At 39.6% G+C, this 27,553-nt stretch overlaps 1 protein-coding gene across 1 annotated transcript in view; it reads right to left on the minus strand.

Annotated features, from left to right (window-relative positions):
• The window catches only part of ROR1 (receptor tyrosine kinase like orphan receptor 1), a 445,737-nt gene that overhangs the window by 130,976 nt on the left and 287,208 nt on the right, over positions 1-27,553 (minus strand). Inside the window, exons 3-4 of the mRNA XM_061168462.1 lie at positions 7,112-7,399; positions 6,417-6,447 (exon numbers count right to left, since the gene is read on the minus strand). Coding sequence (XP_061024445.1) covers positions 6,417-6,447; positions 7,112-7,399 — 319 coding nt within the window. The remainder of the gene's footprint in view (positions 1-6,416; positions 6,448-7,111; positions 7,400-27,553) is intronic.

Below are 27,553 nucleotides of genomic sequence, written 5' to 3' on the forward strand. Positions count from 1 at the left end.
GAGACCTGGGTTTGATCCCTGGAGAAGGGAACAGCTACCGACGCCAGTATTCTGGCCTAGAGAATTCCATGGACAGAGGAGCCTGGCAGGCTGCAGTCCATGAGGTCACAGAGTCGGACACAACTGAGCAAATTTCACTCACACACATACACGCAGAGCTAATAAATGAGTTTAGCAAGGGTATAAAATTAAATTGGAGAAGGAAACAGCAACCCACTCCAATATTCCTGCCTGGGAAATCACATGGACCGAGAAGCCTGATAGGCTACAGTCCTTGGGGTCACAAAGAGTTGGGCATGACTTAGCAAAGACATAAAACTGACATACAAAAATCAGTTGTATCTCTACAGAGTAGCAGTGAATAATCTGAAAATTAAGAAAACAATTCCATATACAATAGCAAGAAAAATAATAAAATATTTAGGAACAAATTTAACATAAAGGAGTAAAATTATACAGTGAAACCTATGAAACATAATTGAAAGAAATTAAATAGAAAGACATCTCATGTTCATGAATTGGAAGATTTAATGTTTGGATGGCAATACTCTCCAAGTTCATCGATAGAGCCAATGCCCTTCATATAAAAAAGTCTGGCTGGCCTCTTGGCGGAGATTAACAAGCTGCCCCTAAAATTCATACGGAAATAAAAGGAAACTCAGAATAGGTGAAAAAAGTCTTTAAAAAGAACAATTTTGGAGGATGGAATGATCAGCTTTATGCGTCAACTTGGCAAGGTATAGTTTTCAGTTTTTCAAACACTAGTCTAGTTGCAGCTGTGAAAATACTTTTTAGATGTGATTAACATCTGCAGTCAGCTAACTGTAGGAAATCATCCTCAATAAATGAGTGAGTTTGAGTCAATCAGTTGAAAGGCTTTTAGTTCAGAAGTAAGGTTTTCTTGAGGAAGATGAAATTCTACCTGTGGACTGCAGCATGAGAACCTGGTGAGGAGTGTCTAGCCTGCCCCTCGTGACACTCAATCCCGTGGATTTCAGACTTGGCTAGCTAGCCCACACAATCATATAAGCCAATTCTTTGAAATAAATCTCTTCACAAAATGTACATATAAAATTTTACTGGCTCTGTTTTTCCAATAGAATACTGACTGAACGAGAAGACTCACATTTCCTGATTTCAAAACTTACTACAAAACTATAGTGATCAAGACTGTGTGGGGAACTGGCCTAAGGATACTCACATAGATCAATGGAGTAGAATTGAGAGTCCAGAAACAAACACATACGTTTATAGTCAATTGGTTCTTAACAGAGTGCCAAGACAATAGGTAAAGAATAGTCTTTTCCACACACAGTGTTGGGAAGACTGGATTTCCATGTGCAAAAGAATGAATCTGGATTCCTACCTCACACCACAGGCAAAATTTAACTCAAACACGGACCGAAAACCTAAATGTAAGAACTAAAATTATAAAAGTAAGAAGGAAAGACAGGAGTAAACCTTTGTGACCTTGTTTTAGGCAATGGTTTCTCAAAAGCACAAATAGCCAAACAAAAAAATAACAATAAATTGCACTTCATCAAAATTAAAAATCTTTTTGTTTCAAAGAACATTTTTAAGAAAATGAATATTTTTCTCCCACAGAGTGGGAGAAAATACTTGCAAGTCATATATCTGATAAGGGCACAGTATCCAAAATATGTGAATAACTCTTAAAACTAAAGAATAAAAAGACACATACACAAAAAAACCAATTTAAAAGTAGGCAAAGAATTCAAACAGACATTGCTCCAAAGAAGATGTACAAGTACCTAATGACCATATGAAAAGACGTTCAACATCTTTAGGCATTGCTGCTGCTGCTGCTAAGTCGCTTCAGTCATATCCAACTGTGTGTGACCCTATAGATGGCAGCCCACCAGGCTCCCCCGTCCCTGGGATTCTCCAGGCAAGAACACTGGCGTTTCCATTTCCTTCTCCAATGAATGAAAGTGAAAAGTGAAAGTGAAGACGCTCAGTCGTGTCCGACTCTTAGCGACCCCATGGACCACAGCCTACCAGGCTCCTCCATCCATGGGATTGTCCATGCAAGAATACTGGAGTGGGGTGTCATTGCCTTCTCCTCATTAGGCATTAGGAAAATGCAAATCAAAATTACAATAGAAAAAAACCACAACTTCACATCCACTAAGATGGTCATAATAATTTGAAATAAATAAAAGGAAAATAAGAGAAGTTGTAACCCTCATACATTCCTTACAGGAGTATAAAATGGCACAGCCCCTTTGGGAAACAGTTTTGTAGTTCCTCAAAAAGTTAGATACAGAATTACCATATACCCATGGAATTTCATTCCTAGGTAGACATTAAAGAAACAGAAAGCACACACCCCACAAAAACTTGTACATGAACAGTGCAGCATTATTCAGAATAGGTGAAAGTGGCAGTAATGCAAAAGTCCACCAATAAATGAATGGATAAACAAAATGTGGACTACAATGGAATATTATTCAGCCATAAAAAAGGATGAGGTACTGACACATGCTATAATGTGGACAAACCTTGAAACCATTATGCTAAGTGAAGGAAACCAGACACAAAAGGACAAATACTGTATGATTCTATTTACATGATATACCAAAAACAGGTAAATCCAAAGAGACAGAAAGTAGAGGAGAGTTTTTCAGGGTCTGGGAGGAGATTCTTTATGAGGTGATGAAAATGTTTTAAAATAAGGTAATAGTGAAAGTTATACAACTCTGAATATACTAGAAACACTTTACAAAGGTGAATTTTATGGCATATGAACTATATCTCAGTAAGATTGTTATTTAAAAAAAAGAAAAAAACATAAAAGAAGAAGGCCCCTTTCCTGGGCCCACATACCAAAAGTACACAGAAAATAAATTGAATGAGAGTAAAGAATACACAGGGGATTCTCTGCTTCTAGGGATGTGCCACTGAGTGCTGGCTCAGTGACCCGAACCTTAAACATCCATTTCCATAATTTAACACTGCTCTGGTCCTGGGGATCACTTCTCTGCATCTCTCATCCTATGTCCTTGAAACAGAAGACAACTGTGATTCTATCCTGTGAAGGTTTGTGTCATTGCCAGTGGGAGTGATGGACACTGCTTGGAGCATAGGAAAGATTGCAGTGGCAAAAGCACTGCAGTAATAGACAAATTAATCAACTTGTCAACTTCTTTCCAGTTTGAATGCAATAGACTCTCAAACAATAAACTATCATTCCAAATATAACCAAGCATTCATTTTCATGTAGTCCAACCATTGCTTCTGAAAAGAACTCACAAATAAGGGTAATATTTGCAAGAGTTTCACATGGTTGAGATAAATTTTTTAATATGAAGCATTATAAGTTGAACTATTTCTGCCCCTGCCAAATTAACATGTTGAAGTCCTAATGCCCAGTAGCTCAGAACATGGTCATATTTGGAAATAGGGTAACTTGAGTACAGAGGTTAGTTGTTACCCTGTACCCGAGTTAAAACAGTCACTGGGATGGGCCCAAATACAATATGACTGGTATCTTTATGAAAGAGGAAATTTAGTGACACACACACAGGGAGAATGCTGTGAGAATATCAAAGCAGAAAATGAAGAATACACACTCTGTAAAATCTCATGTAAAACAACATAGGTATTCATTTTGCTGAAATGAAGGCAATAAAAGAAGTTTTAATGGAATTAATATATAACAATCTATGAATTACTTGTAATATCTCTGGCTCATGAACAGAACATGTAGACATGAAGAAGAATCATTAAAGTGGTTAGTTTTGACAGTCCCTGGCTTCTAGTCATATACAAATTTTGCATGTATTTTAAAATTTTGTCATTATGAAAGTATATTTGTCAATGTGGGAGGACAGAACATATTTCCCTGAACAGTTTGCTAGCTTGATTTACAACATTTAAATGTGTAGACGTGTGGTATGTGGGCCTCTACTTGCGTTCATGCCCCAGGCTCCGATAATCGTTAGAGGTGGGCCAGGACCCAGCAATGACAGAAGAAAGCTAGCCTGTGGCTCTGAACAGAAGCCAAACCAACGTCTCAAACTTGCTCTTACTACAATCTAAAATGCCATCCTTGAAGTTTCGTGCGAAGACCTGATGCAGTCCCTAAGGGGAGTGGCAAGTGCCTCACATGCTTTGTCTTTCTGGGCCATAAGCCCAAGGACCCTACGAGCCCGTCCCAGTCTAGGGATGTGCTGTGGCCTCCACTGGTGCCCAGCTCTCGCCAGGTTTCATACACCTAATATATCTCACTGCTCCAAACATCAGGGTGTGTCATGCACTTGCATTTGATTTCCTTGCAGTAACTCTTATGGTGCCACCTTCAAGCGAAAAGAGCAATCTTCTAATGCACTTCACTCCTACCTTGGGAAAAGACTGTGCAGTTTGACAAAAGGCTTTCAGAGCACTCCCCAGTGTGGTGATATCCCCCACGGCTATAATTTTGTTACGTTCTGTTATGTCCCTTGTGGGGAGGTTTGACATCTTGTTGAGGATAGGGAAGGGAACTAGCATTCCATTTGGGAGTTAGTCTTAGGAAGAGAGGAACTCTTGGAGATAGGGTAAGTGGTGGCAGCTGAGAAAGGAGAAAAAAGCAGGATCTATCACCAGTTTCTAAAGGAATGAAAGAAAAGGGTACCAAAATGCCAACCAGCAATGCCAAAGTGGGGATGAAAATTGAGCTGCAGAAGGCCCTGTGGGATTTCCAGCTTTGATTGTATTTTGCTGCAGCTCCCTTCAAGCAAACATGGCAACTGTACAGTTTATGTTACCGCAGACTAACATGATAGATAAATGAACAGCTCACATAAAACAGTGCCTGACATCAAAGGATACTTTGAGCTATCACTGAGAATCTTCAAGGAACTTCAAGAACCTTTCCATAGATATCAGCTCACAAAAGTGGTGTACTATCTTTGTAAGAAATTAAAAATCATGAAAAAATAGACTGGGTTCATCAGAAATGCAGTAACAAAGAAAGAATGAAAACTTCAAGAAGCAAAGACATAAAAAGGTTTAAAAATAATTTTGATACTAAAAAAAAGGAACTCTGATGCAAATACAACAGGTAGAAAATCAACAGCCAAGTGTTTAAGAGCAAAGGCAGATTAGTAAACCACATCAATCAACCTAGGACAGAGATTATCAGCTGCATTTGAAACTCAGATTAACAGGAACAAACAAGGTACCAGAGTGGGAACCATTTTTACAGCCGGTAACAAAAGTTTTCATCTTTGTTTAAATAAGACTTCAAAAGGATTCCATATATCAACAAATAAGTGAGTTCATTTTTTAAAAAAAGATTAACTTCAAGAAATGCAAGGCAGAGTGACCACACTTCTGACCTGCTTTAAGATCAATCAACATTTTCTACCTGGGCAAGTAGAATGCAATTAGCATGTGGGTGATTTTAAAGACTTTAACAGTCGCCTTTAACTGGTTGATGAAATAGCAGAACAGTGTGGCTGAAAGCCAATGTTTATTTTTACCCATTACCTGTTTTATTAATGGGATTGTGGGCCGCTGGACCTCCAGGCACACACAAATATATTAAAATATCCCACACTGTAATTAAGAGGCACAGAGGGGATTAGAGCAAATTAAGCGGTTGTTGTATCTGCCGTTGGTTTAGTCTAGGTCAGGCATTTGGATGCTCTCATGGCAGAGCCCAATGAGTTTTACTTGAGAAATCCACAGAATATGAAATACATTTTCTTGCAGATCAAGGATTTTAATAAGCAGGTCATCCCCCACCCCTGCTCAAATAAAAATATACATAAAGAAAAATGCCCCAAGTGAATGCTCTTAGAATGAAAGAAGAGATTCTCTCAAACAGAAAAGGAAAAATGCATCAACAATAGGGTCAGTGAAAGAAACTGGATTTTGAGACTCAAAATGAAACAAACATAACTGTCATCCAGACACAGGGCTTTCTTTTCCTCTGCAAGTCAAAACTTCTGCCTCTGAGTTCTTTAAAGGGAATAAGAAAAAAGTGATCACCTAGCAGATGACCTGCTCAATAAGTAAAGAATCAGGAATATTTGCAGAAATGAAGAACAGACCCTTTGAGGCAAAGGCTACAGTATAGGTTCCTAAGCCAGCACTGTTTCATTTTTTGGTTTGATTTTACCAAATCCATTGCAACTAAACGTTAGTTTAATCTGAAAATAGTACATGTAAGTAGATTCTTTGCTTTGATTGTTCAGAATCAACATTACCACAATTGAGATTACTGCCAGTGCTGGTCTCCTGTGAATCTTCATATCAAAGAAAAAGCAAAATGGAATGAGGGTAGGGCAAAATGGAATGAAATCTGGGAACACAGTGTTTTGACCCAAGCAGAGGACAAAACGGCCTTTGCCCTAGCAACCTCGGCAGAAACCCTTGAAAATGACACAGAAGAAGATGTAAGTACTTACGAAGATCCTGGACTTGCAGTGGGAGGGGGGCCTGAAGAAATGAAAGAAAAACAAAAGAAACAGTCAGCCTGGGTTATTGGAGGGTAAGCTTCAGTACAGTCAAACCATTACAGTCTAAAGTTCTCAACCACCCCAAGGTGATATTTATTTTTCTGGAATTTATTATTTTGCTCCAGCTCCCCCAGCCATCTCTAGGAAAAAACATAACCAATGAGATTATCCCATGGTTCAGAGCCTGAAAAATGCTAAGACCAGGGTTGAAAAATGAGTCAGCAGAGTAGGCATTATCGTGAGATACAGGGAGTTTCAGCAGGAGGCTGAATGAACACAAGGACATTGAGGCAACCACAGGCAGGGTCTTTGATGCCAGCTGGACCAAAACGGGACACGTGTGCTAGAAATCGTCCCAACTTCTCTGGACAAGGAACATCCTTGCTGAGAAGAATTCACTGGTGTGGTGATGTAGAATTGGAGCTGAGGTTAGACTGATCTGGACCCTGCTCTTGCTCTGCTGTTTACTGGCTGGGTGACCTTGAACATGGTAGTTAACGGCTGGTTTATTTATTTCTAAAATGGGTACAAGTGTATCAGCTTCTGTGATGCTGGGCACACCCAGTACACGCTCATTTCTCCATCCCTCCTCACACCCATGGAGGCTGAGAGTCAAAGGTCATCCCTTGTAGGAAGCTGCTTACCGAACTTGACAAACAAGACTCCGGTGGTAGAAACCACTTTCTTGCCATTTGTCGCCACACACTGGAAGTAGCCTGTGTCTGTGGTATCAAGGTTTCTAATTCGCAGTCGAGAGCCATAGTTGGTTGCCCGAAAGGAGATCCTCCGGGGCTCCTGGACCACAGGGGCATCATTTTTGAACCAGCGGATGGTGGGAGGTGGATTCCCCGAGACTTTGCAGTGCAGTTCAGCCGTCTGCCCCAGGGACGTGGTGATGTTATTCATCGGCTCATCGAGGGTCAGGTAAGAATCTGTGTACAGAGAGAAGCAGGCAGATGAGAGGGGCAGACCACCTTCAAGAGACCCAAATTCACTCTGCGTGTCCCAGACCACAGAGAGACTTAACAGGAGCACCACAGTGGAGACAGACGAGGCATGAAGTTAGTCATTTATTGAGACCCGTGACTGCTAAACCACCACCCACCGATCCTGCTGCTTGGAAGGAAATGTGTTACTAACTGTGGAATAAAACCCGGTTTTCAAATGACTATGTAGGACCCATGGATAAATGGACTTTCCAGGTCAAGACATAATGAACTTTTGTGTTTCAGAGTAATAAAAAATAATACATGCTCCTTGTTACAAGTGCAAATGATACAGTGAAGAAGAAAAAGAAGCAAAATTCACCTCAAATCTCCTCACCCCAAAATATATCCTTCTAAACATTCTGGCAAAGATCCTACCAGCTTGCCCACTTTTGATAAGAGAGAAAGCATGAAACACTGGGAAAGTAGGAGCATATTTATGTCTACATGGCCCAAGATCAGGAAGGATGCTGAAGATCTCCCTGCCAGTGATGATACAATAAGGGTTATGAAGGCCAGGTTGCTGGCAGACAAAGTGATGAGGCTATGAAACTATTTCCACAATGTTACTCATGTCAACCACAACACATTATAAAAAATAATTTCATGCATTCAATTTTTAATTGAGATATAATTTACATTCTATAAAATGTATCAATCTTAATTTACACTTCTCCTCTAGTATCAACAAATGCATGTGCCTGTGTAACCAATGCCCCTATCAAGGTATAGAACAACAGAACATTATCAATATCCCAGAAAGTATCCCCAAGATCCTTAACAGTCAATCACTCCTCCTACTCACGACCCTTCCCCCATGCCAGGCAACTATAGCTCTTATTTCTACCATCAGAGATTAATTTGCCTGTTCTAGAATTCACATAAATGGAATCATACTGTTTTGCATTTGGCTTATTCTGAGATTTATTACATTAAATATTTTAATATTGAATAAATTTTAAGCTTATTCTTCAATGATATTTTAAATATCATATTGATATTAGTTATGGAATCCAGTTGCAGAGTAAATAATCAGTTAAATTTTTAAAAACTAAGTACAACAAAGTTTAAAAATTGGTCAAATTATTCAATAAGACATATGGAGTTTTCTTTGACTTCATTTTTCTTGACCATTCAATCTCGGGTAGATCCCCCTCCTCAATACCTCCCATTGCCCTCTGTCCTTCCCCCACCACAACCAGACTTGCTAAGCAGCTGTCTTCACTGCTAGGCAGAAAGCCCTTAGCGGCAGGCAGAATGTTTTGGTCATCACTGCATTCTCAGAGTATCCTACCATCTGGGTGCAGCATTATCCAGTAGCACTTTCTGCTATCATGGACATGTTCTGTAATCTGCATTGTCTAACCTGTAGCTAGTAGTCACAAATTGACCTATTTAGCAGATGAAATATGACTATAGTGACTAAAGAACTGAGGTCTTTTTTTTTTATGTGGACCATTTTAAAAGTCTTCATTGAATTTGTGACAAAATTGTTTCTGCTTTTTGCATTTTGGTTTTTTGACCATGAGGTAGGTGGGATCTTAGCTCCCTGACCAGATATCGAACATGAACACCCTGCATGGAAGGCAAAGTCTTAACCACTTGACTGCAACAGAAGTCCCAGGAACTGAATTTTTAAATTTAAGTTAAATAGCCACAAGTGCCTAAGTGTATGGTAGCACAGGCAGAGCACAGTAAATTTGTTGAATTTAATAAAATTTTATTGACAACTTGTTTTTGAGATACCTAACTGGCTAATTTATGCTAAAGCCTTTGTGTGGATCACAACAAACTGTGGAATATTCTTAATGAGATGGGAATACCAGACCACATTACCTGCCTCCTGAAAAACCTGTATGCAGGACAAGAAGCAATAGTTACAACTCAACATAGAACAATGGACTGGTTCAAAACTGGGAAAGAAGCACGTCAAGGCTGCATGTTGTCACCCTGCTTATGTAACATATATGTAGAGTACAGCTTGTGAAATACCCAGCAGGATGAAGCACAAGCTGGAATCAAGACTGTCAGGAGAAATATCAACAACCTCAGATGTGCAGATGATAACACTTTAACGGCAGAAAGTGAAGAGGATCTAAAGAGTCTCTTGATGAAGGTGAAAGAGGAGATTGAAAAAGATGGCTTAGAACTCAACATTCAAAAACTGAAGATCTTGGCATCTGGTCCTATCTCTTCATAGCAAATAGATGGGTAAAATGTGGAAACAGTGTCAGATTTCATTTTCTTGGGCTCCAAAATCACTGCAGATGGTGACTGCAATCATGAAATTAAAAAATTATGACAAAACTAGACAGTGTATTAAAAAGCAGAGACATCACTTTGTTGACAAAGGTCCGTATAGTCAAAGCTATTGTTTTTCCAGTAGTCATGTATGGATATGAGAGTTGGACCATAAAGAAGGTTGAGAACTGAAGCTTTCAGACTGTGGTGCTGGAGAAGACTCTTGAGAGTCCCTTGGACTGCAAGGAGATCAAATCAGTCAACCCTAAAGGCAATCAACCCTGAATATTCATTGGAAGGACTGATGTTAAAGCTGAAGCTCTAATACTTTGGTCACTTGATGTGAAGAGCTGACTCACTGGAAAAGACCCTGATGCTGGGAATGATTGAGGGCAAGAGGAGAAGAGGGCAACAGAGGATGAGATGGTTGGATGGCATCACTGACTCAATGGGCATGAGTTTGAGCAAGTTCTGGGATATGGTGATGGACAGGGAGGCCTGGCATGCTGCAGCCCATGGCATTGCAAAGAGCTGGACAAGACTTAGTGACTGAACAACAACAGCTGGCTAATTTAACCACTCAGATGACTGTAAATGCTTTCATAAAGTCCAACAATAAATCATTCATTATTTGCTTTAATTTCCCACAAAAAAAATTGGGTAGAGAGCATGTCAAAGTCTGGGCAGTGCCACAGTAATGAGTCATGCATGTGAATGGCATTTATCCTTCACATGTGTGATGCGTGAGGTGTGGTCAGAGAGTAGAAACTAGCTTACAGGTGGTTTTCTGGAGCTATTGGAATGACTTTACAGTTCTATTGGGAACCTAAAGAATGGATAACTATGCACTCTCTGTAGAAAAGAAACATAGAAATAGCCATCACACAACAATGCCAATATAAGCATAGTGATTAATGCTTCATTGGGCAGATTCTGGAATTTGATTGTGTTGGAATCAAGTGTCTGTCCCCACTATTCTGGGTGACTTTGGGCAAGTTACTTAACTTTTTCTATACCTCAGTTTAACCAACTAAAAAACAGAAATAATAAAGAAGACTCTACCTGACAAAACTGTGAGAGGATTAAAATTAAATCAGGAGAGACATGGAAGATATTTAAACTAGCTATGGCAAAGGTGACAGTGAAAGTTTTAGTCACTCAGTCGTGTCCGACTCTTCATGGACTGTAGCCCGCCAGGCTCCTCTGTCCATGAAATTCTCAAGGCAAGTATACTGGAGCAGGTTGCCATTCCCTTCTCCAGGGGATCTTTCTGACCCAGGGACTGAACCCCAGTCTCCCACATTTCAGGCAGATTCTTTACCATCTGAGCCACAAGGGAAGCTGCATGGCAAAAGGTAAGCACTCAAAAATGTTAACCAATGTTCTATTATTTTTATTTTTCTTAAATTTCTTTTAAGATTTTTTTTTTTTTTAAATGTGGACCGTTTTTACAGTCTTTATTGAATTTGTTACAGTATTGCTTCTCTTTTGTTTTTTTGGCCACAAGGCATGTGAGATCCCAGCTCCACAACCAGGGGTGGAGGGGTGGAACCTGCACCCCAGGCAGTGGAAGACAAGGATTTAACCACTGGACTGCCAGGGAAGTCCCTCTGTTATTTTTATAATAACTTCTGTATAATGCTTTTACTTTGTCTCCTGTTAACCTCTAACAATCCTGCAAAGTAGGAAAGGCACAGAAATCACAACGCCTGGCTGCAGATAAGGAGATGTCTCAGAGATTAGCTGATTGGCCTTGTGGTCATACGGTAAGTTCTACATTATACCTCAAGCTTCCAACACTAACAGCTTTGGGTCCTCAGGCTCAGCCAAGCAGGTAGACAAAGTCCAATTGTGCCAGCTGGTTAGTCCAGTAGTAAGAACAGACTCTAAGTCCTGCCATATGCCAGGCGCTTTACCTTAATATTTACCTTTCCAACAACTCTGCCAAGGAGGAACTGTTATAGCCACTCAACAGTGAGGATACATAGGACCAGAGAGGTTAAGTGACTTGTCCAAGGTCACATAACTGAGCCAAGCTCTGGTTCAGCTTTCCCTGGTTCCAAAACCTAGCACTTTCCACTCCATCAGTTGGCTTTGGTAGCTTCAGCTTCACTGAGGAGTGGGGATAGAATTCAAATTTCTTCCTTAAAGAAGAGCTGGGGTTTACACATTTCCACATACAGGCAGGGTTGTGAGCTTCCTTCTGCCTCTGGCCAGGATTATCTGGTGAATGGGTCTAAGATTTTGCCACTCATTCTGACTGGTGTTATGGTTTCCCTCCCAAAGCCAAGTACCTCACTTGACCTGATAATGCCCTGCAGGCCCTTCTCTTTGAAGCTACATCCTGTTTCCTGTCTTTTCAAGAGCACAGGTCCAGCTTTGAGTTGGAGGGGTGTCTTCAGTGGCAAGAGGTGTACCATCTCTCAGGTACTCCCACAGCTTGGCTCTCCCCCCAGATTTCTACCTACTTTAAATATCAAAGCCAGCCAATTATCAACCTCACTCCCCAGAGGACAGGACAACAGTTTTTGGGTGCCAGGCATCTCAGTGGTTAACATGAATGCTGAATTTTACTGTAGAAAAAAAAGCCATTTCTACTTTATTTCTTTGTCTCCCCCCATCCCCACCCCAATAGGCAGTTGCTACTAAAATCCCAGCAAGCTTCTTGGCCCTCATAGCATAAAATATAAAAGGGTGAACAGGAACTTAACAATTTCTTTTGCTTCCAAAGCCCAGTTACTTTGCATGATACACTCACAGACACATAGTTCTTCAATTTTTTTCTCCTAGGAACATAGATCAGCCCAGGGACAGAGTACTGTAGCTGGGTGGAGTATTTCAACCATTCTCTGAAAAGTGAAAATGTTGGTCACTCAGTCATGTCTCTTTGTGACTCCATGGACTATAGCCCATCAAGCTCCTTTGTCCATGGGATTCTCCAAGCAAACACACTGGAGTGGGTAACCATTCCCTTCTCCAGGGGATCTTCCTGACCCAGGAATCAAACCCAGGTCTCCTGCATTGTCATCAGTCTGAGCCATCAGGGAAGCCAGTATTCGCTGAAGCTGTACTCAAATTTATTGAAGACAATTTAGTATGGGCTGATCCACCAGATGAAATCAACCCTCACAGGCTCTGAAACTGGGATGCCTGAATTTACATCCTGGTTCTGCTGCTGATCCACTGTGTGACTTTGGGCAAGGTATTTAACTTCTCTGTGCTTCAGGTTTTGTTATATGCGAAATTAGGACAATAATTCTATCATACTTATAGGGTTACTGTGTGGATTAAATTAATTACACACAGTGTTTTGAACAGGGTTCAGCACACAGCAAGCAGCATATGAAAGTTTCTGTTATTGTCAGGTATTTTTTTTTCTTTTTCTCATGAATAACTTATACTTAAAAGTGGGGAATGAACAACAGACAACACTGAAATACAAAGGATCATAAGAGACTACTACCAGTAGCTCTATGCCAATAAAATGGACAACTTGGATGAAATGGACAAATTCTTAGAAAAGTATAACTTTCCAAAACTGAACCAGGAAGAAATAGAAGATCTTAACAGACCCATCACAAGCAAGGAAATCGAAACTGTCATCAAAAATCTTCCAGCAAACAAAAGCCCAGGACCAGATGGCTTCACAGCTGAATTCTACCAAAAATTTAGAGAAGAGCTAACACCTATCTTACTCAAACTCTTCCAGAAAATTGCAGAAGAAGGTAAACTTCCAAACTCATTCTATGAGGCCACCATCACCCTAATTCCAAAACCAGACAAAGATGCCACAAAAAAAGAAAACTAGGCCAATATCACTGATGAACATAGATGCAAAAATCCTTAACAAAATTCTAGCAAACAGAATCCAACAACATATTAAAAAAATCATACACCATGACCAAGTGGGCTTTATCCCAGGAATGCAAGGATTCTTTAAAATCCGCAAATGAATCAATGTAATACACCACATTAACAAATTGAAAGATAAAAACCATATGATTATCTCAATAGATGCAGAGAAAGCCTTTGACAAAATTCAACACTCATTTATGATTAAAACTCTCCAGAAAGCAGGAATAGAAGGAACATACCTCAACATAATAAAAGCTATATATGACAAACCCACAGCAAGCATCACCCTCAATGGTGAAAAATTGAAAGCATTTCCCCTGAAATCAGGAACAAGACAAGGGTGCCCACTCTCACCACTACTATTCAACATAGTGTTGGAAGTTTTGGCCACAGCAATCAGAGCAGAAAAAGAAGTAAAAGGAATCCAGATAGGAAAAGAAGAAGTGAAACTCTCACTGTTTGCAGATGACATGATCCTCTACATAGAAAACCCTAAAGACTCTTCCAGAAAATTACTAGAGCTAATCAATGAATATAGTAAAGTTGCAGGATATAAAATTAACACACAGAAATCCCTTGCATTCCTATATACTAACAATGAAAAAACAGAAAGCGAAATTAAGGAAACAATACCATTCACTATTGCAACAAAAAGAATAAAATACTTAGTAGTATATCTACCTAAAGAAACAAAAGACCTATACATAGAAAACTATAAAACACTGATGAAAGAAATCAAAGAGGACACATACAGATGGAGAAACATACTGTGTTCATGGATTGGAAGAATCAATATTGTCAAAATGGCTATTCTACCCAAAGCAATCTATAGATTCAATGCAATCCCTATCAAGCTACCAATGGTATTTTTCACAGAACTAGAACAAATAATTTCACAATTTGTATGGAAATACAAAAAACCTCGAATAGCCAAAGTAATCTTGAGAAAGAAGAATGGAACTGGAGGAATCAACCTGCCTGACTTCAGACTCTACTACAAAGCCACAATCATCAAGACAGTATGGTACTGGCACAAAGACAGAAATATAGATCAATGGAACAGAATAGAAAGCCCAGAGATAAATCCACGAACCTATGGACACCTTATCTTTGACAAAGGAGGCAAGGATATACAATGGAAAAAAGACAACCTCTTTAACAAGTGGTGCTGGGAAAACTGGTCAACCACTTGTAAAAGAATGAAACTAGAACACTTTCTAACACCATACACAAAAATAAACTCAAAATGGATTAAAGATCTAAATGTAAGACCAGAAACTATAAAACTCCTAGAGGAGAACATAGGCAAAACACTCTCCGACATAAATCACGGCAAGATCCTCTATGACCCACCTTCCAGAATATTGGAAATAAAAGCAAAACTAAACAAACGGGACCTAATGAAACTTAAAAGCTTTTGCACAACAAAGGAAACTATAAATAAGGTGAAAAGACAGCCCTCAGATTGGGAGAAAATAATAGCAAATGAAGAAACAGACAAAGGATTAATCTCAAAAATATACAAGCAACTCCTACAGCTCAATTCCAGAAAAATAAATGACCCAATCAAAAAATGGGCCAAAGAACTAAACAGACATTTCTCCAAAGAAGACATACAGATGGCTAACAAACACATGAAAAGATGCTCAACATCACTCATTATTAGAGAAATGCAAATCAAAACCACAATGAGGTACCATTACACGCCAGTCAGGATGGCTGCTATCCAAAAGTCTACAAGCAATAAATGCTGGAGAGGGTGTGGAGAAAAGGGAACCCTCTTACACTGTTGGTGGGAATGCAAACTAGTACAGCCGCTATGGAAAACAGTGTGGAGATTTCTTAAAAAACTGGAAATAGACCTGCCATATGACCCAGCAATCCCACTTCTGGGCATACACACTGAGGAAACCAGATCTGAAAGAGACACGTGCACCCCAATGTTCATCGCAGCACTGTTTATAATAGCCAGGACATGGAAGCAACCTAGATGTCCATCAGCAGACAAATGGATAAGGAAGCTGTGGTACATATACACCATGGAATATTACTCAGCCGTTAAAAAGAATTCATTTGAACCAGTTCTAATGAGATGGATGAAGCTGGAGCCCCTTATACAGAGTGAAGTAAGCCAGAAAGATAAAGAACATTACAGCATACTAACACATATATATGGAATTTAGAAAGATGGTAACGATAACCCTATATGCAAAACAGAAAAAGAGACACAGAAGTACAGAACAGACTTTTGAACTCTATGGGAGAAGGTGAGGGTGGGATGTTTCGAAAGAACAGCATGTGTATTATCTATGGTGAAACAGCTCACCAGCCCAGGTGGGATGCATGAGACAAGTGCTGGGGCCTGGTGCACTGGAAAGATCCCGAGGAATCGGGTGGAGAGGGAGGTGGGAGGGGGGATCGGGATGGGGAATACGTGTAAATCTATGGCTGATTCATATCAATGTATGACAAAACCCACTGAAATGTTCTGAAGTAATTAGCCTCCAACTAATAAAAAAAAAGAAAAAGAAAAAAAAAAAAAAGTGGGGGATGATTATCCATCCAACTGATTAGTTTCCTGGCTGAGTTCAGTCCTGAGTTTACAGAACAGGAGATCTGAGAGGTGAGGCCACCTGTCTGAAGTCACATAACTAGCACATTGCTGGCAAGAGTAGTTAATTTGTCTGTGCAGCTCTAAATCATATTTACCTAAAAACAAAAACAAGGGTTATAAGGCATCTTGAAATCAGTGTAGTAGCTGGTTCAGGCAGCATGTTTCCAGGAAGAACAAAGGAAATGTAAACAAATCTTTGTTTTCACTTAACAAAGGAGCCTTGCCATAAACACAGGGAACTTCGTTTTAACTTTTTACTAATAAAAAATAATGGTCGGTTTATTTGCCATCTGTAGCTGCTCACTTAGTAAGCAAAACAAGCAAATGGTCTGGTCCTCAGTTTGGCAAAGACTGGAAGCATCAGAACAACATTTGGCTGAAACAACACAAAAGCATTCTGTGACTGGAATAAAATAAAATAAAAACGCATGTCTAAATCATTGCTATCACCCGTGTTGTTAACAAGCTCCTGGCTATAATCCATTCTCTTCCCAGAACTAGCTGGATCCTCCTGGAGCAAGCTCATGGGCCACACAAAGGGACCCACTCTCTGTTCTACACCCAGCACTTGTGGCTACTGCAGGTTTTAAACTAGTCATTTCTTTCAGAGAACACTTGAGGCTTCCAGTGAAAACAGTCCAAGGCAGAGGAAATCTGTAAACTGGACCTGATATCAGTTCTGCTGCTAGCTAGCTGTCAGGCAGTCAGTCACTCACCTCCCTGGGCTTTGATGTCATGATCTACCACATGGGCTTGTGAGGTCTGTACCTCCTGGAATAGTGTCTGCTTCCATAAGGGCAGCTACAGAAGCACTGGATGGGGCAGTGTGGACTAAGAATGTCACCAGCCATAACAGTAAACAAAAGATGTTGTGGCCATCAAGCCAACAGCCACTGCAACCACATCCCTGTGCCTCACCTCACCAACAGCACACTCTAAGGAGAGTCAGGATGGAGACAAAAACAAAATACTGGCCCTAAATAGTTAAGTTGCATACCAAAGGAATACCTTCATTAAGCCCAGACTCTTGCATCTTCTCATATATAGAAAAGCACTAAATTCATTAACTTGATATATCTAATCTTTCTTTAATTAGCAGTAATCTTTTGATGTTCTTACTACCTGGTCTCTTTTGTTCATTTGGTTTTGGGGGACTTTCTAAAAGTAAGTAATTGGATTTTATTTTATTTATTTTTTTGTTGTGCCGTGTGGCATGTGGGATCTTAGTTGATCAACAGGGGATTAAACTTGCATCCCCTGTATTGGAAGCACACGGTCTTAACCACTGGACCACCAGGGTAGTCCCATGGGCTTTTTTTGGTAAAGCGCCTATATATCCTGGCCCCTCCCATATCTCTTCAGAACTGTCCCCAGAGCTATCTAAGAAGCTGCATCCCAGGCTTAAGTCCTCAGTAAGTCAACCAAATAAAATATAATTCTCAGTTTTTAGGGTGTTCATTCTTTTCAATTGACAGCAGACAGCTGATACTGACTGAATTTGAATGCCTGACAAAGAAATTTGGCTTCTACATTTAAATCTGGCTATTAATACTGCTAAAAAAGAGAAAATAGGTCCAAAGTGGAGTCACTTGAAGTAAGTCCATGTCACCAAACTGAGACTTAACACCTAACTTAATTATACTTTTAACCTCTTCCGGGAGTAGACTCTTTTTATTTTTATTTTGAAAATTTTTATTGGAGTATAGTTGATTTAAAATGTGTTAGTTTCAGCTGTACAGCAAAGTGAGTCAGCCATACATAGACATATATCCACTCTTTTTTAGATTCTTTTCTCATATAGGCCATTACAGAGTATTGACTAGAGTTCTTGACGCTATACAGTAGATCTTAATTAGTCATCTCTTTTATTTAGAGTGTGTGTATATGTCAATCCCAATCTCCCAGCTTATCCCTTCCTCCTACCTGCTCTGGCAATCATGTTTGCTTTCTACATCTGTGACTCTTTCTCTTTTGTATAGTTCATTTGCACCATTCTTTTTTAGATTCCACATATAAGCAATATCATATGACATTTATCTTTCTCTGTCTGACTTCCTTCAGTCAGTATGACAGTCTCTAGGTCCATCCATGTTGCTGAAAAATGGCATTTTTTCTTTTTATGGCTGAGTAATATTCCATTGTACATATGTACCACATCTTCTTGGAATCATAATGGCCATCACCAAAAAATCTAGAAACAATAAGTGTTGGAGAGGGTATGGAGAAAAGGGAACCTCCCTGTACACTGTGGGTGGGAATATAAATTGGCATAGCCACTATGGAGAACAATATGGAGATTTCTTTAAAAAACTGAAAATAGAGCTTTAAGGTTGTACATTTTTTTCAGTCTTTCACTCTTGGGCATATATCTGAGGAAAACCTTTATTCAAAAAGATACATGCACCCCAATGTTCAATGAAGCACTATTTAAATTGCCAAAACATGGAAGCAATCTAAAGCAACCATCAACAGGAGTGAATTCGTAAACCAGTCAGTCTGGAATTAGCTGGTCAGCACTAGTGAGGTAATCTGCTTGACAGACCTTTGCTGTTCCCTAAAGGAAAGTGACCTTGCAATAAACAATCTACTCTGCTAGGAACAACCCTGTCCTGCCCCTTTCTACCTGTAAAAGTCTTGGATTACGTACAGTTCTTTGAAACTCCTTTCTATCTGCTAGATGGGATGCTACCCAATTTATGAACTGTGAATAAAACCAATAAGATTTTTAAAATGTGTTCACTTCAATTTTTTTTTCTAACAAATTTTTTTTTAGTAGCTTGATTCAATATCTGTGACAATGTGTGTTTGAACTATGGAAGCTTTCTCATCCCTCTTTCCCTCCTTTTGTAGATGATAAAGGCTGAAGTGGCAGAGTGGTGAGTGGGAGGTAGGGGCATAACCTGGTTTGAGAGAGAAAAAAATTCCATTTCTGCTGACTCCACCTCTAGCTCTGTGCCTCTGAATGAGCTATGTCTCCCAGTGGTGGTACTAGTAATAATGACGATGGTGACAGTGATACAATAATAACAATGATAATAGCTAACATCTAAAGGGTACTTGAGGGCTTCCCTTGTGGCTCAGCTGGTAAAGAATCTGCCTGCAATGCGGGAGACCTGGGTTTGATCTCTCGGTTGGGAAGATTCCCTGGAGAAGCGAAAGGCTACCTACTCTAGTATTCTGGCCTGGAGAACTCCACAGACTGCATAGTCCATGGAGTCGCAAACAGTCGGACACAACTGAGCAACTTTCCCAAAGGGTACTTTTTAGCATGGCAGGTGTTATTACAAATCACTATTATTGTTCATATCTTACACATAAGATATCTAAGGCATGGGGATGGTAAAAAAAAGAAAAAAAATCCATCCACAGTGACAAAGCAAGTAGAAGTAAGATTTAAAATAAACATTCAGTTCAATTCAGTCTCTTAGTCATGTCCGACTCTTTGCGACCCCATGAACCACAGCACGCCAGGCCTCCCTGTCCATCACCAACTGCCAGAGTCCACCCAAACCCATGGCCATCGAGTCGGTAATGCCATCCAGCTATTTCATCCACTGTCATCCCCTTCTCCTCTGGCCCTCAATCTTTCCCAGCATCAGGGTCTTTTCAAATGAGTCAGCTCTTCACATCAGGTGGCCAAAGTATTGGAGTTTCAGCTTCAACATCAGTCCTTCCAATGAACACCCAGGACTGATCTCCTTTAGGATGGACTGGTTGGATCTCCTTGCAGTCCAAGGGACTCTTAAGAGTCTTCTCCAACACCACACTTCAAAAGCATCAATTCTTCAGTGCTCAGCTTTCTTCATAGTCCAACTCTCACATCCATACATGACCACTGGAAAAACCATAGCCTTGACCAGACGGACCTTTGTTGGCAAAGTAATGTCTCTCCTTTTTAATATGCTGTCTATGTTGGTCATAACATTCCTTCCAAGGAGTAAGCGTCTTTTAATTTCATGGCTGCAGTCACCACCTGCAGTGATTTTGGAGCCAAGAAAAATAAAGTCTGACACTGTTTCCACTGTTTCCCCTTCTATTTCCCAGGAAATGATGGGACCGGATGCCATGATTTTAATTTTCTGAATGTTGAGCTTTAAGCCAACATTTTTACTCTCCTTTTTCACTTTCATCAAGAGGCTCTTCAGTTCTTCACTTTCTGCCATAAGGGTGGTGTCATCTGCATATCTGAGGTTATTGATATTTCTCCCAGCAATCTTGATTCCAGCTTGTGCTTCCTCCAGCCCAGCGTTTCTCATGATGTACTCTGCATATAAGTTAAACAAGCAGGGTGACAATATACAGCCTTGACATACTCCTTTTCCTATTTGGAACCACTCTGCTGTTCCATGTCCAGTTCTAACTGTTGCTTCCTGACCTGCATATAGGTTTCTCAAGAGGCAGGTCAGGTGGTCTGGTATTCCCATTTCTTTCAGAATTTTCCACAGGTTATTGTGAACCACACAGTCAAAGGCTTTGGCATAGTCAATAAAGCAGAAATAGATGTTTTTCTGGACCTCTCTTGCTTTTTCGATGATCCAGCAGATGTTGGCAATTTGATCTCTGGTTCCTCTGCCTTTTCTAAAACCAGCTTGAACATCTGGAAGTGCACAGTTCACATATTGCTGAAGCCCGGCTTGGAGAATTTTAAGCATCACTTTACTAGCATGTGAGATGAGTGCAATTGTGTGGTAGTTTGAGCATTCTTTGGCATTGCCTTTCTTTGGAATTGGAATGAAAACTGACCTTTTCTCATCCTGTGGCCACTGCTGCGTTTTCCAAATTTGCTGGCATATTGAGTGTAGCACTTTCACAGCGTCATCTTTCAGGATTTGAAATAGTTCAACTGGAATTCCAACACCTCCACTAGCTTTGTTCATAGTGATGCTTCCTAAGGACCACTTGACTTCACATTCCAGGTGAGTGATCACACTATCGTGATTATCTCGGTTGTGAAGATCTTTTTTGTACAGTTCTTCTGTGTATTCTTGCCACTTCTTAATATCTTCTGCTTCTGTTAGGTCCCTACCATTTCTGTCCTTTATTGAGCCCATCTTTGCATGAAATGTTCCCTTGGTATATCTAATTTTCTTGAAGAGATCTCTAGTCTTTCCCATTCTGTTGTTTTCCTCTATTTCTTTTCATTGATTGCTGAGAAAGGCTTTCTTATCTCTCCTTGCTATTCTTCGGAACTCTGTATTCAAATGGGTATATCTTTCCTTTTCTCCTTTGCTTTTCACTTCCCTTCTTTTCATGGCTGTTTGCAAGACCTCCTCGGATAGCCATTTTCCTTTTATGCATTTCTGTTTCTTCGGGATGGTCTTAATTCCTGTCTCCTGTACATTGTCATGAACCTCCATCCATAGTTCATCAGTCACTCTGTCTATCAGATCTAGTCCCTTAAATCTATTTCTCACTTCCACTATATAGTCATAAGGGATTTGATTTAGGTCATACCTGAATGGTCTAGTGGTTTTCCCCACTTTCTTCAATTTAAGTCTGAATTTGGCAATAAGGAGTTCATGATCTGAGCCACAGTCAGCTCCTGGTCTTGTTTTTGCTGACTGTATAGAGCTTCTCCATCTTTGGCTGCAAAGAATATAATCAATCTGATTTCGATGTCGACCATCTGGTGATGTCCATGTGTAGAGTCTTCTCTTGTGTTGTTGGAAGAGGGTGTTTGCTATGACCAGTGCATTGTCTTGGCAGAACTCTATTAGCCTTTGCCCTGCTTCATTCTGTTCTCCAAGGCCGAATTTGCCTGTTACTCTAGGTGTTTCTTGACTTCCTACTTTTGCATTCCAGTCCCCTATTATGAAAAGGACATCTTTTTTTGGGTGTTAGTTCTAGAAGGTCTTGTAGGTCTTCATAGAACTGTTCAACTTCAGCTTCTTCAGTGTTACTCGTCGGGGCATAGACTTGGATTACTGTGATATTGAATGGTTTGCCTTTGAAACGAACAGAGTTCATTCTGTAATTTTTGAGATTGCATCCAGGTACTGCATTTTGGACTCTTTTGTTGACTATGATGGCTAGTCCATTTCTTGTAAAGGATTCCTGCCCACAGTAGTAGATATAATGGTCATCTGAGTTAAATTCACCCATTCCAGTCCATCTTAGTTTGCTGACTCCTAGAATGTCGATGTTCACTCTTGTCATCTCCTGTTTGACCACTTCCAATTTGCCTTGATTCATGGACCTAACATTCCAGGTTCCTATGCAATATTGCTCTTTACAGCATCAGACCTTGCTTCTATCACCAGTCGCACTCACAATTGGGTGTTGTTTTTGTTTTGGCTCCATCCCTTCATTCTTTCTGGAGTTATTTCTCCTCTGATCTCCAGTAGCATATTGGGCACCTACCGACCTGGGGAGTTCATCTTTCAGTGTCCTATCTTTTTGCCTTTTTATACTGTTCATGGGGTTCTCAAGGCAAGAACACTAAAGTGGTTTGCCATTCCCTTCTCCAGTGGACCACATTCTGTCAGACCTCTCCACCATGACCCGACCGTCTTGGGTGGCCTCACACGGCATGGCTTAGTTTCATTGAGTTAGACAAGACTGTGGTCCTGTGATCAGATTGGCTAGTTTTCTGTGATTGTGGTTTCAGTCTGTCTGCCCTCTGATACCCTCTCTCAGTTCCTACCGTCTTCTTGGGTTTCTCGCAATCCCAACCTAAATCTCAGCAAGTTATTTTGTGGATATTGACATACTGATTCTAAAGTTTATATTAGAATCAAAAGACCCAGAATAGCCAATATAATACTGAAGGAGAAGAACAAAGTTGGGGGACTGACATTACCCAACTTCAAGACTTGCTGTAAATAATCAAGTAATCAAGTCACTGTGGTATCAGTGAAAGAATAGACATTATAGACCCATGAAAGAAAATAGAGACCAGAAATAGAGCCTAGTTGATTCCTATGTGTGGTTAACTGATCTTTGACAAGGAAGCAAAGTCACTACAAAGGAGCAAGGATAGTTTTTTCACCACATAGTGCTGAAACAACTGGACATTCACAAGCAAAAAATGAGTCTAGACACAGATCTTACACCATTCACAAAAATAAACTCAAAATGGATCATGGATCCAAACATAAAAAGCAACATTCCTGGAAGATAACATACAAGAAAACCCAGATGATCTGACATTGAGTATGGAAATGACTTTTTAGATATGACAAAAAAGACATGATCTGTGAAATAAATAATTTATACACTAGACATTATTAAAATTAAAAATGTCTATTTTGCAAAAGACAATATCAACAGAATGAGAAGAGAAGCCACAGACAAAGAAAATATTTGCAAAAGGCACATCTGATAAAATACTGTTATCCAAAATATACAAAGAACTCTTAAAACTAGTGATAAGAAAGCAACCCCAATAAAACATGGACCAAGATGTTTAAGGGGCTTCTCTGGTGGTTCAATCGGTTAAAGAATCCACGTGCAATGCAGGAGACCCAGGTTCAATCTCTAGACTGGGAAAATATCCTGGAGAAGGAAACGGCAACCCATTCCAGTGTTCTTGCCTGGGAAATCCCAGGGACAGCGGACAGAGTAGCCTGGCAGGCTATCATCCATGGGATTGCAAGAGTTGGACATGACTTAGCGGCTCAACCACAACCACCATCAAGACTTTAAAAGACACCTCACCAAAGAAGAAAAATTACAAATAAGCATGTGAAAGGATGTTCCACATAATATATCTTCAGGGAAATGCAAATTAAAACAAGATATCACTATACAACCTTTGTATGTGTGTCTGACTCTTTGCGACCCCTCTGATTGTAGCCCGCCATGTAGCTTCTCTGTCCATGGGATTTCCCCAGCAAGAATACTGGAGTGGGTTGCCATTTCTTCCTCTAGGGGATCTTCCCAGCCCAGGGATCAAACTCAAGTTTCTTGCATCTCCTGCATTGGCAGGCAGATTCTTTACCACTGAGCCACCCGAGTTTGTCCCTAATTCTATTGTTGTTGACCTACTATTTGCCTTAAGAGCAGACAGCTGGATTCTCCTCTTGCTGCATTCAATCTGTCATAATATATTGTTCTGGTTGAAGTATATGAGGAAAAGCTGGCTTCATACAGTTGGAGAAGAGAGCTACTTTTATAGCTTCTCAAATGATTTAGGATATTATTATTTAGTATTGTACCAAAATTTGACACATGGTAGCTTGTGTTTTTTCGACATGTTTTTAATTGAAGTATAGTTGACTTACAATGGTTCAGGCATACAGCAAAGTGATTCAGTTATATATATTCTTTTTCAGTTTTTTCCATTTAGGTTATTACAAAATATTGAATATAGTGTGTTGTGCTTGTAGTAAGTCTGTGTTATTTATCTATTTTATGTATAGTAATGTATATATGTTAATACTAAACTTCTAATTTATCCCTCCTTCCTTTTGGTAACCGTTAGTTTGTTTTCTATGTTTATGAGTCTATTTCTGTTTCATAAATAAGTTCATTTTTTTTTTAGGTTCTACATACAAGTGATATCATATGATATTTGTCTTTCTCTGTTTGGCTTACTTCACTTAGTATGATAATCTTTTGATTTATCCATGTTGCTGCAAATGGCATTGTTTCTTTCCTTTTTATGGATAAGGAATATTCCATTGTATACATGTACTACATCTTTATCCATTCACCTGTCAGTGGACATTTAAGTTGCTTCCATGTCTTGGCTACTGTAAATAGCACTGCTATGAATATTGAGGTACATGTGTCTTTCTGAATTAGACTTTTCATTTTGTTTGGATATAGGCCCAGGAGTAGAACTGCTGGATTATATGGTAACTCTAGTTTTTTAAGGAACCTTCATACTGTTTTCCATAGTGGTTGCACTATGGCATACATTCCCACCAACGGTATAGAAGGGTTCTCTTTTCTCTACATCCTCTCCAGCAGACAAATGGGAGTTTCTTAAAGATTAGTTGCAATGTGAAATCTAAAACCATAATGAACCTTTCATAATCTGTTATATTAAAGTGGATTGATTTATATTGCAAATTTAATAGATATTTTATCCACTTGTGATTTTGCAACACCATGCATTGTTCATTTAGAAAACATTGGTTCTCTGAGTTATATAGATCTTCCAGATATGAACACATTTATCAAGTAATATAGAAACATCACATCTATTAATATCACCATCTATCTCATTAGTAAAAACTGCCAAGCTCAATGTAGTGGCTAAAATTTTTCCTAATTTTAAATTTTTGCTGGAAAGCTCAAATTTTATTATTGGCAACTCATACTATCTTCCAGTAGTCACGTATGGATGTAAGAGTTGAACCAGAAAGAAATCTGAGCATCGAAGAATTGATGCTTTTGAACTGTGTTGTTGGAGAAGACTCTCAAGAGTCCCTTGGACTGCAAGGAGATCAAATCAGTCCATCCTAAAGGAAAACAGTCCTGACTATTCATTGGAAGGACTGATGCTGAAGCTGAAGCTCCAATACTTTAGCCACCTGATGTGAAGAACTGACTCATTAGAAAAGACCCTGATGCTAGGCAAGACTGAAGGCAGGAGGAGAAGGGGATGACAGAGGATGAGATAGTTGGATGGCATCACCAACTCAATGGACATGAGTTTGAGCAAGCTCTGGGAGTTGGTGATGGACATGGAAGCCTGGCATGCTGCAGTCCATGGGGTCACAAAGAGTCAGACACAACTGAGTGACTGAACTGAACTGAATACTATCTTATGTTTCCTTCAAGTGTCAGACTTGTTTTGTTTATTGTCAAGAATAACTAATAGTTATTCATTTGATTGTCAATCATTTTTCAGTTAATAAAATGCTTTTCTCTGTGACAACCACAGTACTTCACCAGTCAGCATGATGCTAATGATTACTTCCCATTTCACCATACAGAATATTAAAAAAAATATATACTTCATGGGTCAAGAATTAATAACTTTTGCTGCTTCATCAAAGATATTCTTAAGTGCAATTGGCTTTCTTTTTTTTAAATTGAAGTATAGATGATGTACAACATTATGGAAGTTGCAGGTATACAATACAGTGATTCGCAATTTTGGCTTTTCTTTAAAAAAAAAAAAACTACATGTGTACAGTGGGAGAGAATACAGTAACTTCTAGTACAATTTGGTATAGTGTATTACCACTGTTTCGATTCATGCTAAGCCCCCAGAAATTTTACCTACCATGATATTTACACAATCAGGATGAGTAAGCTGCAGTTCAGTGAACTTAAAGATGTATCCTAGACCTATCCCAGGTAATAAAAGGTAAAGCCAGTTTGGACTCTAAGCTTGGTGCTCTTTCCAGTCCATTTCACAGCTACCCTCTGCTGCTTTTCTGGATCTTGAACCAGTGTGAGTCTCTCAGAACAAAATGGTTTAGTTTAGTCCCCTAATGCTATAAGCTAGGCTTGTATGGTCTGCTTTCTATTTCTGAATAAGCAGCTTGGGATTTGGGGGCAATCCTAAGTGATTTTGGGCTTCTCTGGTGGCTCAGAAGGTAAAGAATCCGCCTTCAATGCAGAAGACCTGGGTTCGATCCCTGGGTTAGGAAAATCCCCTGGAGAAGGGAATGACTACCCACTCCAGTATTCTTGCCTGGAGAATTCCATAGACAGAGGAACCTGGAGGGCTGCAGTCTATAGGGTTGCAAAGAGTTAGACACAACTGATCAACTAACACACAGACACACACACTAACTGATTTTGGTAGATTTGGGCAAAAGTTGGGGAATCTGAATTTAAAAAGGATATTTATATTTTTTATAATGTAAGAAAAGAAAGTGCCAGTATTCTTTCAGTGCCACCATTTCCTCCATCACCCACAGAAGGTGATGATCATCACTAGCATTTTTCTGAGCATTTACAAGGTGCCAGAAACCATTCTCAGCACCTTGTACATATTAACTTACTTGAAAACAGTCCTGAGGTGGACCCTATTCTTACCTTTCTTTTTTCTTCAGAGATAAGGAAACAAGATACAGAGAGGCTCAGAAATTACCAAGAGTCTTGCAGCTAGAAATTGGCAGAGCCAGGACTCAAACCCAGACCTTCGGACACAAGAGACCATACCATTAGACAATGCACCACTTCCCAATAATGCCAGACTGTAGTCTTTTCATTGTCTTGTATCACCCCTGATCAGGACTGTGGAATATTCTTGCCCTTTTTATGAGTCCATAAAGAACGAGAAAATACCTACTAGTACTGAGAACAACTAATCACTACTAGTTACTTATGACGTAACTAGAAGTTATCATGAAGAAGGAGCTTTTTAAATAAACCACAGGCACCGTTCATCTTGATGCTTAATCAACTTAAAAAGTGAACTATGAGAAAAAAGAAGTTAGTTTATGAGCTCTCTGAGAACTGAGACCCTTATTTCCTCCTTTTTGTGT

Source organism: Dama dama, chromosome 20 (assembly GCF_033118175.1).
Source record: "Dama dama isolate Ldn47 chromosome 20, ASM3311817v1, whole genome shotgun sequence".
Taxonomy (NCBI): Eukaryota; Metazoa; Chordata; class Mammalia; order Artiodactyla; family Cervidae; genus Dama; species Dama dama.